The sequence below is a fragment of the Nasonia vitripennis genome (assembly GCF_009193385.2).
Source record: "Nasonia vitripennis strain AsymCx chromosome 3 unlocalized genomic scaffold, Nvit_psr_1.1 chr3_random0004, whole genome shotgun sequence".
In the NCBI taxonomy this organism is placed as follows: domain Eukaryota; kingdom Metazoa; phylum Arthropoda; class Insecta; order Hymenoptera; family Pteromalidae; genus Nasonia; species Nasonia vitripennis.
The window spans coordinates 993,789-1,006,852 of record NW_022279623.1 but is presented as its reverse complement, the minus strand read 5'-3'; the positions used below and the strand labels follow the sequence as shown (position 1 = coordinate 1,006,852).

At 48.1% G+C, this 13,064-nt stretch overlaps 1 protein-coding gene across 10 annotated transcripts in view; it reads left to right on the top strand.

The window, feature by feature from the left end:
* The window catches only part of LOC100118883 (MAP kinase-activating death domain protein), a 30,865-nt gene that overhangs the window by 6,950 nt on the left and 10,851 nt on the right, over positions 1-13,064 (top strand). For 6 of the 10 annotated variants that reach the window (XR_004226986.1, XR_004226985.1, XM_031925746.1 and 3 more), the window contains exons 3-26: positions 96-264; positions 867-1,032; positions 1,460-1,658; positions 2,082-2,236; positions 2,307-2,610; positions 2,682-3,014; positions 3,336-3,368; positions 3,647-3,765; positions 3,845-4,548; positions 4,627-4,856; positions 5,776-5,955; positions 7,431-7,781; positions 9,467-9,535; positions 9,615-9,815; positions 9,902-10,100; positions 10,201-10,293; positions 10,375-10,508; positions 10,586-10,744; positions 10,878-11,069; positions 11,161-11,538; positions 11,619-11,890; positions 11,962-12,178; positions 12,256-12,528; positions 12,695-12,874. Coding sequence is in view for 8 of the 10 variants with exons in the window: in XM_031925746.1 (XP_031781606.1) it covers positions 96-264; positions 867-1,032; positions 1,460-1,658; positions 2,082-2,236; positions 2,307-2,610; positions 2,682-3,014; positions 3,336-3,368; positions 3,647-3,765; positions 3,845-4,548; positions 4,627-4,856; positions 5,776-5,955; positions 7,431-7,781; positions 9,467-9,535; positions 9,615-9,815; positions 9,902-10,100; positions 10,201-10,293; positions 10,375-10,508; positions 10,586-10,744; positions 10,878-11,069; positions 11,161-11,538; positions 11,619-11,890; positions 11,962-12,178; positions 12,256-12,528; positions 12,695-12,874 (5,310 nt within the window). In the remaining 2 variants the exon portion in view is untranslated. The remainder of the gene's footprint in view (positions 1-95; positions 265-866; positions 1,033-1,459; positions 1,659-2,081; positions 2,237-2,306; positions 2,611-2,681; positions 3,015-3,335; positions 3,369-3,646; positions 3,766-3,844; positions 4,549-4,626; positions 4,857-5,775; positions 5,956-7,430; positions 7,782-9,466; positions 9,536-9,614; positions 9,816-9,901; positions 10,101-10,200; positions 10,294-10,374; positions 10,509-10,585; positions 10,745-10,877; positions 11,070-11,160; positions 11,539-11,618; positions 11,891-11,961; positions 12,179-12,255; positions 12,529-12,694; positions 12,875-13,064) is intronic. The other 4 variants (XM_031925745.1, XM_031925747.1, XM_031925748.1 and 1 more) reach the window with 4 other exon arrangements.

The following is a 13,064-nucleotide window of genomic DNA, read 5'->3' as shown; positions in this document are numbered from 1 at the left end:
TTTCATATATATCGCCAGGGAGGAAAGCTCTTTGAAACGATATCTCACAGCTTTCTGCAATTATATGAAAAAAGCATCGCTGCTCTAATGTACAGGTGCCGGAGCTGCTGCGCAGATACCCGGTCGAGGATCACAAGGACTTCCCACTGCCTCCGGACATGGTATACTTTTGCCAGCCGGAGGGATGCAGCAGCGTCGGCCCGAAGCGCACGGCGCTGCGAGACTCGACCTCTTTCACCTTTACCCTCACCGACAAGGACTCTGGTGCGTATATAGCTATATACACCTATTATATACCATCCAAGAAAATGACGGAGAATATATTGAACTTTAGGAGGGAGGAGTTTCTTTTCTATCGCGGCTATTGTTCGCGACGCGAGGGAAATTCATACATACGACTACACGACGTTCCATTAAACCGCCTTTCGTGAGAAAGAGCAGCGCGTCTATAGTACTTATATAGCTGGTAATGAAAATTTTCAAAGGCACGAAACTTTAAGAACGCCTCGGGCTTTTCGAAGAAAAAAGCCCAGACCTCGTAGATCACACAACGCGTTCTCATCCCTACCGAGTATAGCGTATACCTATTCGCTATACTCCGCGACATGAATGTATGCATGCGGCGCACGGTAACCCAATGTGTACATGCGGAGTACGCGTTCTCGAACTTCGGAGTAAGCTCGCGAGTCACGTTTAATTAGTCCTATTATACACGTCCTAGCGCGGGACGAAGCAATTCGCGCGCGTGTGCAGCGATTTCCATTGGGAGAATATAGCGTATATAGTATATTCGTATATAAAGTTCCATAACGAGATATCGGCGCTGACGACGGCCGCATGTGCGTGTCTTTCTTTTTGCGCAACAGGTAAGACTCGCTACGGGATATGCGTGAACTTCTATCGACCCGTCGAGCGAACCGGAGGAAATGGCGCAGCTGGAATTGGCTTCCGACGGGACAAGCAGAACACGAACTTTCGCAGGGAGAGCTGGCGCAAGAGCATGGAGAAGAGCTCGGACTCGGCGTTTTCCAGGTTTGTATCGTTTTAAGATGTTCTGCTTCTCGAGAGAAAATTAAACGAGCCGTCAGGGAAACAAGGCAACTTGACGTTTGATTTTAAATTAAGCTCCGGGACGGTAGAACGGCTTAGAATGGAAAATGCTGTGCATTTTTTATCGTACACAATAGGGCGAAAATCCTCGAGTGGAGGAAAACTGTTTATGATTAAAGTCGGGCGCGACGCAATTATACGAGCTCTTTTGAAATTGCTTTTTCGATTCGAAATGTCACCTGCTCATTCCGAACAAAGAAATATCAATTGAACTGTATTAACTTCACTGATCAAATGAAATCCCTCCACTTGTAAAACAAAAACACTCTCAAAAGTAGCCAAAGTCCGAGTTTCTTCAGCCGCCCCTGACGCCCTCCAAAAAAGACGTTAAACCCTAACTCTCTCGCAGCGACTACAGAAGCAGCGCGCTGGGCCCCAGCGACTCGGAAAAGGACTGCCCGAGCAGTCGTCGCGACTCGGACACACCGCACGGCGTGGCCTCGGGGCTAGCGAGCCACGCCCCGCGTCTGGGCATCACTGCGCCAAGCGCCGATAGCGAGAGCGGAGGCAGTCACTCGCCCTCGCCGAGGGCCTCCCGCAGACGACAGGTGAGTCCGAGTAAAGAGGACGTGACGCCCAGCTTTTGTCACCAGCGCCGATGCAGCCCTGCACTTACTGTGTATGGTTACCGACGTAGTCTCCGAGAGATCGAGTTATAGAGACGCGACGTGTACAGGCCGCGCGTATACCTGTATACGCAGCGAAATCGAGTTAGAGGGACTGCGATTGAGTGGCCCCTACTAAGTGCGTTAACATTGACTCGGTTTGCGGTGGATGTTTTTTTTCCCCTACCGGGGTTTGAAAGGCTTCCTCCGGCAGGAAGTTAAATTCGAACTGGCTGATGGAGTTTGCGGAACTGAAAATTGAGATTTCTTCCAATATGATTATGCGAAGTTGCATAACGCCGCGGAAATGGAGTATAACAGAGAGGGATCCCAATCGAAATAAAAAACAATCGTTTCTGTTCACAGAGGATACGAAATCACTCGCTGACGTCCCTTTGTATAATATCCCACCACCCGTTCTTTTCCACCTTCCGCGAATGCCTTTTCGTCCTGAAGAGACTCATCGACGCATGCAACGAAAGCACCCTTCCGCAAAAGGTCGGCGCCTCTCGACAGCACAGGTATCACTATAATCTCGTCACGTACTGCATTGGCGAACCAACTTCATCTTCATCTCGAACATCCTTATAGGGACAACAACGTGTGGTCGGTCTTGAGCGGCCAGACGTTCGAGGGCGCCTCGTCGATCGTCCTGCACGACGTGCGCGAGATCGAGACCTGGATCCTGCGACTGCTGAGCGCACCCGTGCCGGTGCCCTCCAAGACACGCGTCGAGGTCGAGATACTCTCGCCGAGTTTACAGCCGCCTCTGTGCTTCGCTCTGCCGGATCACACGAGGTTCTCCCTCGTCGATTTTCCCCTGCACCTGCCCCTCGAGCTCCTCGGCGTCGACATGTGCCTCAAGGTTCTCACCCTCATCCTGCTCGAGCATAAGGTGCGTTTGGGCTGTTTTATTTTGAACCTATACTATATACAATATCGAATTCACTCGTATCGAACATTCAGATCCTTCTGCAATCCCGAGACTACAACGCACTGTCGATGTCGGTGATGGCGTTCGTGACGATGATCTACCCCCTGGAGTACATGTTCCCGGCGATTCCGCTGCTCCCGACCTGCATGAGCTGCGCCGAGCAGTTGCTGCTCGCCCCGACGCCTTTCGTCATCGGCATTCCCGCCTCGTTCCTCCTCTACAAGAAGAACTTCCGCATACCCGACGACATCTGGCTCGTCGATCTCGACAGCAACAAGATCAGCCCACCCACGGGCCACGGCTGCGATATTCTGCCGCCTCTACCCGAGCCCGAAGTCTCCATACTCAAGAATCATCTGACCCAGGTTGGTTATCCTCTTGTCCCTTTTCTCATTCTCACGATGCGTTTTTTTTTAATAAATATAATCATTCGATTGTGGGGGGGGGGGGAGGGGCCGCGAGGGTCGTTGGGGAATATGTTGCTTTGTCTCTCGACTGAAAGCTTGCTTTTGTTGATATATATATATATATATATATATATATATATATATATACCCTTGTTGTCGATGTCATTTTTTCTATATTATATGAAAATTCAATCGCTTATACCATATAAACTAACGTTAATGTGATCACTAACTGTGTCTTTTTATCTTCTCTCTCCTCTCTACCCACTCGCTCCACAGGCAATGCAACTGATGGATCAGGCAGGCACTGGTGTAAATATCTCTTATTCTTAATTGCGTGTTTTTTCATTAGATAGTCAGTACGTAGCTCTCAGAAAATGGCTTGCATGGACCGTATCTTCCGTAATGTTACATCCTATAGTATATATTTTTAAGTAGTCTTAGACCTCTCTCCATTTTTTAACCGAAGTAGAACATGCAGAAGTAGCGTTTTTGAGTAGTCTTAATGAGATGCCGTAGGTACAAGATAGCGAAAGAAAGCGTTAACGAGAAAAGTTGATAAAAAGTTTCGTAAAAATGTCCTTCATCAGGCGATGGGGAGCATGTCGATACCGCAGCCTCACCTCGCGACGCCGTCGAACGCCGGCTCGCAGCTTCACTCGCCGCAGAGCAGGAGGGAGAGCACCGCGTCCCATCATTCGACTTTGAGGTAACATATATTCAAGATCGTCGAAAGTTTTGTTGACAAGAAAGAAAAATATCCAATTTGTACGCACCTGTTTGACCAGCGTGTCGTCGGCGAAGCACCGGCCGAGCCTGGACCACACGGCAGTGGGTCACAGTCCTCTGAACTCCCCGGGCACCCAGTCACCCCGTCGGCCCTCCCTCGCGATCTCGCAGATGGGCTCGGCGCCGCCCTCGCAAAAGGGCTCGCCCCAGTCCAACAATCCCGGCGTCTTCAACCCCTTCATCTACGGGAACGACGTCGACTCTGTCGACGTGGCGACGAGGGTCGCCATGGTGCGGTTCTTCAACTCCCAGAACCTCCTGGCCAACTTCACCGAGCACACGAGGACGCTGCGGCTCTACCCCCGACCGGTCGTCGCCTTCCAGATCAACTCGTTCCTGCGCTCGAGGCCGCGCACCAGCCAGTTCCTCGACAGGTTCGCCAGGACGCAGGCCGTCGAGTTCCTGGCCGAGTGGTCCCTCACGCCGAGCAACGTCGCCTTCCTCCGGGTCCAGACCGGGGTGTACGACCCCGCGCAGATCGGAGACAAGGCCAAGTGGTTCGCGCCCTCACTCGAGCCCATCAACTTTCCCGTCTGGGACAACGGGAGCTCGCTGGCGAACGCCCTCAAAGCCATGCAGGAGATGGAGAGCCAGCCGACGGACGAGAGCGGCTCGGACTCCGAGGACGCCGAGAGCACCAGCTCGTCCTACTCGTCGCTGAGCGACTTTGTGTCGGAGATGGCCAGTTCCGATCTGTCGCCCTGTGAGTATACGCTTTAAAAATTGATCGATGGTTAGTGCAGGAATCATTCACGCTAATAAAAATTCGATCGACTCGCAGTGACGCATCCGCCGCCGATGTCGCTGTCGATCGACGCGAAGAACATCTACAACCCTCCGAGCTCCCTGCAGTACCCCGGCGTCGAGGAGGAGTCGCAAGCTCGCGCGGAGAGTCCGCCCAGCACCTCGTCGAGTCACAGCGACCTGAGCAGTCCGAGCTTCAACCGGGACTCGGAGGTCGAGTTGGCCGCCAAGCTCGCGGAAAATTCGCAAACCGCCAAGAGCGACAACGTGAGTACACGCATAAACGATACCGACTGATCCGTTCGATACATGAATAATGTTTATTCTATATATTCAATGACTCGTACTACTGTGCACTCCCCTCATTCTCTCTCTCTCTCTCTCTCTCTCTCTCTCTCTCTCTCTCTCTCTCTCTCTCTCTCTCTCATATTATATATATATAGTTTGTCGTCATTGTTTCACATCATTTCCAAATTATCGCCGAACAAGACTATTTCACGCGCATATTGGCCACCATAGATGAACTCTATTATTGTAATACATGCAGATATTTATGCATTGCACCTTTTCACAGTGAAGCTTGATCATTTATACATATGCATATATATAAATATATTCTTTCGAAATCCATTTCAATCACTATACAGTCGATTATACTATATTGGCAAACAACCATTGATGGAGGTTAGCAAAATACCGAGATCTTTATTTTGAAGCGCGAAAATTTGAAACTCACGCGAATTTTGCTAATCTCTGCAATCTACCGGTATAAAAATATTGTGCATCGTCCGTACCTCTACATCAAAATTGCAGCGACTTATGTATCTCTCTCTCTCTCTTTCTCTCTCTCTCTCTCTCTCTCTCTCTCTCACACACACACACTCTCTCTCTCTCTCTCTCTCTCTATAAAAATCACAATTTTCCTTGTAAATGCACCGTTTATTGTAGCTTTGGTTATATACAATTGTACATCTCACGGCGTGTATACGAACCACAACAGATATCTCTATCTCGTACTCGCATGACAATTCGTTGAAAAATAGAGCATCAGAGTCAGAAAAAGTGCAAGTAAAAGGGGAACAGAAAAGGAGGGTGTGCCCAGAGAAAGTATATAATTGTAGAGGAACATAAGAAAAGAAATGAAAAATCTGATGATGCCGAAATATACATACATATAATCCTTTAGGATAAGACGGAAGGTGGTAGTTTCGAGTCAGACTCGGCCTCGACGACCACGACACCTCGCACGATCCTCAGCGCACATAACGCTTCTTTAGGCCAGCTCGGAATCGCGGGCCATCACATTGTCGAGACGGAGCGACCCTCCACTTCCCGGACCTCGCGCCTCTCTAGATCTATCACTCCAGTGAGTCAGCGAGCGAGCGACTATATTTTTTTTTCAACGCGTACCTCTCTCTTTATAAATGCACACCGACACTCTGTATCTATAATGTCTATCGCTGTGTACTTGTGCTCTATATACTCTCCCTCGCACTATCTCTATTCTTCGCGTGGCTGATGATACGGCGATCGATTATCTTGCGAGCAGAACGACTTATTTCCACCGATCTGGTGTGCAAAAAAGGTTCAAGTTTTCAGTAGAAACAACCAGGTTCAGTCAGACACGCGCGCAGATTTTTCGCAGGAAAAAGTCGTTCTGCTTTGAACTCAATCGATGAGTGGGCGAATGTGCGGTCAACCCACACACACACACACACACATACCGATTGTGCCTCTCGCTCTCTACATATACTCAGCTCTTTCTCTCTTTCTCTACACTGAAAAAAAAACTCAGCCATTTTAACTGAAATCGCACCAGTAATCCGTCATTGTACGGAGACTCGCTAAAATTACCGTAGAGTTCAGTAGTTTTAAAGAATCAGTTCGGTCGTTTTTGCTGGTGTCCCGCGTAAGCGACCAATTTTACGAGTCGCGACTTGCCAAAACTACCAGTGGCACACCGTTGTTCTTACTGAACAGTCGTTACGGTGGCAGCACGGTTAAAACTACCGGACTTTACAGCAAAAATTACTGTGTTTTTTTTTCAGTATATACGCTCTACGTTTGCCTGACGAATGCGTCCCCTGTAACCTGCCTGCGTCATATACTTCGTCCCACACTGCACTCATCACGTTTGATTTATTATCTTCTTGTTTTTATGGCTCTGTCGAGCATCATAGCTTTCATGGGATAAGGTACACTCAAAGTACATATATTTATGTAGTCGGTAGATTTTTCATTTCCTTGATTTTGTTTTTGAGCCTGATAAAAAGAAGTTTTAATTGTTTATTGTTACACGTATTATTTTCTCTATATAGCGATATTGCGTAATCTCCCATGAAATACACCTCACGTAGTTTTTACGATCGAAGTACAAGAGTAGTTAGCTGAGAAACATTGCGATAAAAGTACATGGTATACTCTGTCTCTATGGCCTAAGCGCAACGATAAATCAAAAGCACCGTAGATCATTACTTTCACGCACTGTCGTATTATATCGCATCGTAATTTTGCCCTACTATGTGCACCTTTTTTACAATAATAACATTGAAAACTTTCTTGCACGAGATACATACACCGCCACACACAGAACTGTGGAACTTATGGAACTTGCATATTACTTTCTCCAATATATAATATATATTCTATTATACATACGATATCTATTATTACACTCGCTCAACAAACAACACCGCACACAGCCGTCTGCTATTAATAAAACACACATCTGTATCTCACGAATATACTTATAACCCACAAAATAACAAATAAAAGTCAGCGATCCCACGACTATGCAGCTCGTTATAAAAAAGCGAAAAATGCGCTCCGGAAAAAACACAGGTGCCGCCGATAAGCCCGACGTGCCTGCAGCGCCAGCCGAGCGTGGGCAACGTGTTGGCGCGCACCTCGAGCTTCAGCTCGCACCAGGTGAGCCCGTTGCTGGCCAGACAGGCCTCGGAAGCCGCGGCGGCAGCTCGCGTCTGTACGCAGCGACAGCAGTCGTCGCCCACGGTGCCGATACGCCAGAACAGCGGCGGAAGCAGCGGCAGCGGCTCGGGCACGGGCAACGGGGTGCTCAGGCAAGGCTCGCAGGGCTCGCTATTCGAGCAGCTGGCCAGCCAGGCGAAGGACCTAGTTAGAGAGACTACGAGGCAGAGCAGTCAGGACGGCATTCTCGCTCATATGGATAAGGTGTGAATGCGTGTGCACATCGTCGTGGCGTTTTTTTTCCTGTAGTAGATCACCAGCTCCTATTATGTGTCATGATCATCGTCCTCATCTCGGCGTTGCGTTAGCCCCCTTACATTTACCGTCTAGAGTTTGAATTAAATTTGATTCGCTCGATAGAGTCGCGAAGCTGGAGGGTGTGAAATCGAGTTTCGCGAGAGATGTATAAAGTTGCGCTCTAATTAGTCGGCTGCTATTACCCGACGCAGACAATTTGAACTTTGAAGTTTATCCTGCTGACTAACGATCCTGGCAGATGTGAACTTTTGCTCTGTCCGCGAGAGATAGAAGCGCGTTCACGATTACTTTAAATACATCCCGTAGCTGCAGTTTCATTGGATTTGCCATCGAGAGTATAAGAGAGTTATGTTGCTCGGATTAGAAGTTGCCGTTAACGCGCGTATCGAGGACGATTTTCGCGGCGCATTATGTTTTTTATGTTTTTTGTGTACTTATTGTGCTCATTTTTTGTACCCGTAGTCGGTATTAGAGTTAGTTAGACAGTTTCACAGGCTTTTTTATTTTTGTGTGGTCTTCGTTTAATTGCTCTTTTCATTTTATATCAAGTAGATTCACGTAGAATTTAGTTTCGTTACAGTGTTTGTGTGGACAATCTACCTGGTATAGATCGATAGTTGCCCTAGAAAGTTTCAACGAAGCCTGAGAATGATGATTTTGATCACATCAAACAATTCTACAAAATTTTAATTTTAACGCATGCGACATAATACACTCGACAAGCACATTCTCTAATTTTTCAAGTCGTCATTCCAAGGTGCATTACGATATTGGATCTAATGTTCTAGCGTAGAATCAAGAACATCAACGTAGAGCGGCCTATAGCCCACAAATGTAGGATCTGAGTGAGAGTCTTGAAATCGCATAACATCATTTCGTGTCTCTACTCTGTCTCTCGTAGAGCTCTTTAACTGCTCTCGCGCGCCCGACTTTTCGACTCCGCTTTTGTCTCTCTATTCGCGATGCAGCTCAGTTGCGAAGAGCATCGCGCGCATGCGGCTCTGCTGTTTTTATCAAAGTCTAAAAATAATTGCGTTCAGGACCTGGTTATGTAAATCATATCTTCCATAGTTTCACGAGTCTCGCTTATCAGCCTCGTGAAGTTATGACAGATTCTACAGTGTGATATAAACGGAAACGATCCGGCTTATCAGTTCGGATTGTTCTCATGTACAATTTTAGCTCCGAGTACAAAAAGCGATAAAACCGCTTTATAACCGTTCTGTAAATAGACATTTATTTGATGAAAATCGATCCGTCGGAGGTGCGATACCCTCGTAATCTGGCTGATCGTCGAATACAGAGACTGAAAAGCGTAAAATAATAACACTCAAGTTATATATGGCTCGACAGAAGTGTTGTTCTCTCTAACGATTTTTATGAATCTTCTAGGGACGTCCTGGAGTTGGCCAGACGTTGAATTTTTTCTATGAAAATGTTTAATAGGGCAACGAATCAACTTTACCCTGATTATAACTTTAATTTTTCAACTCTATACTTTGTTTGATATTATATATTTATAATTTATAATTATGTGTATACGATTTACTTCAATGTCCCATGTGTCTATGTGTCAGTATATAACCATTGCATAGCAAAATTGATTTTTAACGTCTCTTAACACACTACAGCTGAAGCACCACGCGAAGGAAAAGATTTCGGAAGCCGGGGAGGACAGCCTATTCGCTCCGCTCGAACAAGTTAGTTTCCTCACTGCGCACATATTTTCCAAAACTGCACCAAAATACTTTCATGTACTCTTTCAAATCCTCAACGCAGCTAACACAGCAAACGAAGAAGGCCATGGGGGAGGCGAGCAAATCGGTGCAAGAGGCTTCCAAGACAGCCCTCGAGGCAAGCAAAACGGCAGCTGGAGTCAGCAAGAACACCCTGGACGACCTGACCTACGTCGGCAAGAGCACCTTCGGCGACCTGACCAAGAGTGCCAAGGAAGCAGCTGCGAAGAAAGGACTGCTCAAGGTATGATATTATCCGCTTTGAGTCTTCATATTCTCAAAAATCGTTTCACGATGCTGCAAACTCTACTTCACATTCTGATGTTTCAGAGTCTGGGAGACTCGCAGCAATCGCCACCTCACTCGCCTCCAAGCGGAATGCTTCAGCGCAAGGATTCGGGATCACAGCTGGTGACGCCGGACGCCAGGACAGGAAGACGAGAGATCGGTCGCGACTTCTTCAGCAACATCAGCAGCGACCTCAACGGTATCGCCGAGCAGACCAGCAGCATGTTCAGCGGATTTTTTGGTGAGTTCTTATTACCGATCAATTATCATGATCACGCTTACTTTGAAGTCACCTTTTGCTCACGCACTCGTGTACGTGCACTATGTTTTGTCGTTCACAGGCAGTAAGAACAATGCCAATAAAAATGCTACTGTACTCCCACAATCGCAAAAGTCCAAAGAAAAGTCACAGCTTTTCGGGCCTTTCTCCAAAGGTACGCACTTTGACGATACGATGTGGTATAATTTTAATGAATGATGAAGTAGTTTTACTAATCAAACGGTTTGCGATGTAGGAAGAACGAGTCTCGTGGAGCGCACCTCCCTGATAAAGCACTCGTCGAACAAGGCCAATCAGGAGGAACTCAGGAGACAGCAGAACGCCGACAGGACGAACACGAATACGGACAATCAAGCCTTCTTGACGGATGTGAGTTTGAAAATGTTATGATGATGAATAAGTGCAATAAAGATTCCGTACAATGTAACGCTGAATCGTCATTGCAGGTGATAAACCAAGTTATGGCAGGCGAAGGCGTCGGCTGGTTGAAATTCAACAGGCTGAAGAAGCTCATGGAGGATGAAAGCTATCGAGACTTCATGGTGACCAAACTCAACAAGGGCTTGAACCGGAAGATAAGCCCCGACGACCACATCGACGATGTGGTAAGTCCACATTTGCGCCTGGTTCGTTCAAACATTTATGACTTTGATGAATGTGTGTGATTGAAAGAAAATTCAATGTTTGCCTGTAAATTCGCGCGAGAAAAGTTTGAACATACTATATATAAAATTTCAGTGCATCACGAAGCCCGTTTACAAGGGCATGCTAAAGTGCCTTCAGGCAGCGGCGCACGGTCTGGACGTCACCTACTGGAATTTCGGTCTCGGAGGCCTGGCTTCCGTGTTCCAAATGATGGAGATTGCCCACACGCACTACTGGAGCAAGGACCTGTCGGAGAGTGGCTTCGACAGTTCACTCATGTCTCAGGTAATACAATGCCCGCCAGATCTCACAATTTTGCTGTTTAATTATCCAAATTTTGTTTGAAAAGTACTCATATCGTTGACGTTCGCAACAGGCGTCCAGTCCGTTCGGCAGCCGCGAGAACCTGGCGTCCCCGCAGTCTCCCAACCATCCCGCCTACGACCCATCCCAGAAGTCCTACTCGCAGGAACCGCCTCAGGTCCGACTGGAGCGTCCTCAGTCCCAGACCAGCAGCGACGACAATCAGTCGACGACCGAGATGTTCCTGGACATGTTCACCATGAAGAACAAGAAGTTCCTGCTGAGCAAGCTCACGTCCTTTGACTCCGACTCGAAGAGCGGAAACGCGGCGGGTAGCAACGAGGCCTTATCGACCGACGGCGGAAGCATCACGACCAATCCGGCCTTCCGGGGGACGCACCAGGCGTCCTTCCGCAGCACCGTCTCCGACAGCGAAGTCGAGCAGGGCAACGTGAGTCCACTGCACTCTCGAGTAGAAACAATTATACGGTTATTAGGATTATACGTGACCGTGCTTGATATTCTTTCCAGTTTCCGCGTCAGAAGCAACGCACAGCGAGCGTCTGGTCGAGCAGCAGGTCGTCTCTGGGCAAGTTCAGCGCGGCGGGCAACGTTTTTATACCCTCGACCACGAGTCCAAGTCCCGAAATGGCGAGAACATATCTCTTCGTGGGTCTGCTGGGCAAAGAGCGCTCGTTGCTCTGGGATCAGATGCAGTTCTGGGAGGACGCGTTCTTGGACGCCGTGTCCCAGGAACGCGACATGATCGGCATGGATCAGGGACCCGGTGAAATGATGGAAAGGTACGTTGTGCGACATAAACTGGTCGTCGATAGTTTGTTCTCTCGGATGCGAACGTTTTTAATGTCCGCAGGTATAAGAGTCTAAGCGACAGCGAAAGACGAAGGCTGGAACACGACGAGGACAGGCTTCTTTGTACGTTACTGCACAATCTCACGGCGATACTGGTCATGTTGAACGTGGAGAAGAAAGACGTGGGGCAGAAGGTCCGTCGACTGCTGGGAAAGAGCCACATCGGCCTCATCTACAGCCAGGAGCTCAATCAACTCCTCGATCAAATCAAAGACCTCGTGAGTAACAGCCATCGTAAACTTATTATCCATAGTTCATTCCGGTACAACAACTAAACGAGACTCGACGAGTGCAGCAAGGAAACGACATAGACCTGAAGCCCCTGACGTCACGTCAGATGCACAGGCAGTCGTTCACGGTACACGCTGGCACGAACGCCGAGGGTGACCTGCGCTTCCTGGAGGTGCGTCACGACGGTCTGGTGCTGCGTTCGGTAAACGGCGTCATCGTCGAGCGCTGGTGGTACGAGCGACTCGTCAACATGACCTACAGCCCCCAGACCAAGGTGCTCTGCCTCTGGAGGAGAAACGGTGGCCAGACGCAGCTGCACAAGTATTATACCAAAAAGGTGAGCCGTTTATCTGTTATTGTTATCGATACTTCTCCATCAAACTGGATCGTGAAGGAGTCCTCCCGTGTGATAAATGCGCTGATCGTCTTAGCGAAGCAAATCGATGCGTGTATTATTATAATAAACCCAAGACTGAAGATACATGTGATCGCGTTTATTGCAGTGCAAAGACCTATATTACTGTATAAAAGACGCGATGGAGAAGGCCGCGGCACGAGGTCGCGGTGCCAACATGGACGTCGAGCTCGGCGGCGAGTTTCCCGTCCAGGACATGGTCACCAATCAGGGCGGCCTCCTGCAGGTCTGCATGGAGGGCATCGGTCTTCTCTTCGCCAATAGCAAGGTAACGTACAGAACTACTTCTCTATACTACATTATATACATGACTATCTATCTATCTTTTCTACGTCTTCTTTTTTACTGTTATATGATACTCTCTTTCTCTGGTCCATTTCAGATCCCAAGAGTCCTCTCCATACTACGTCTCTCCTAAGTTTCCTCTTGGTTACCGACTTTTTGTTAAAATGTTTTCT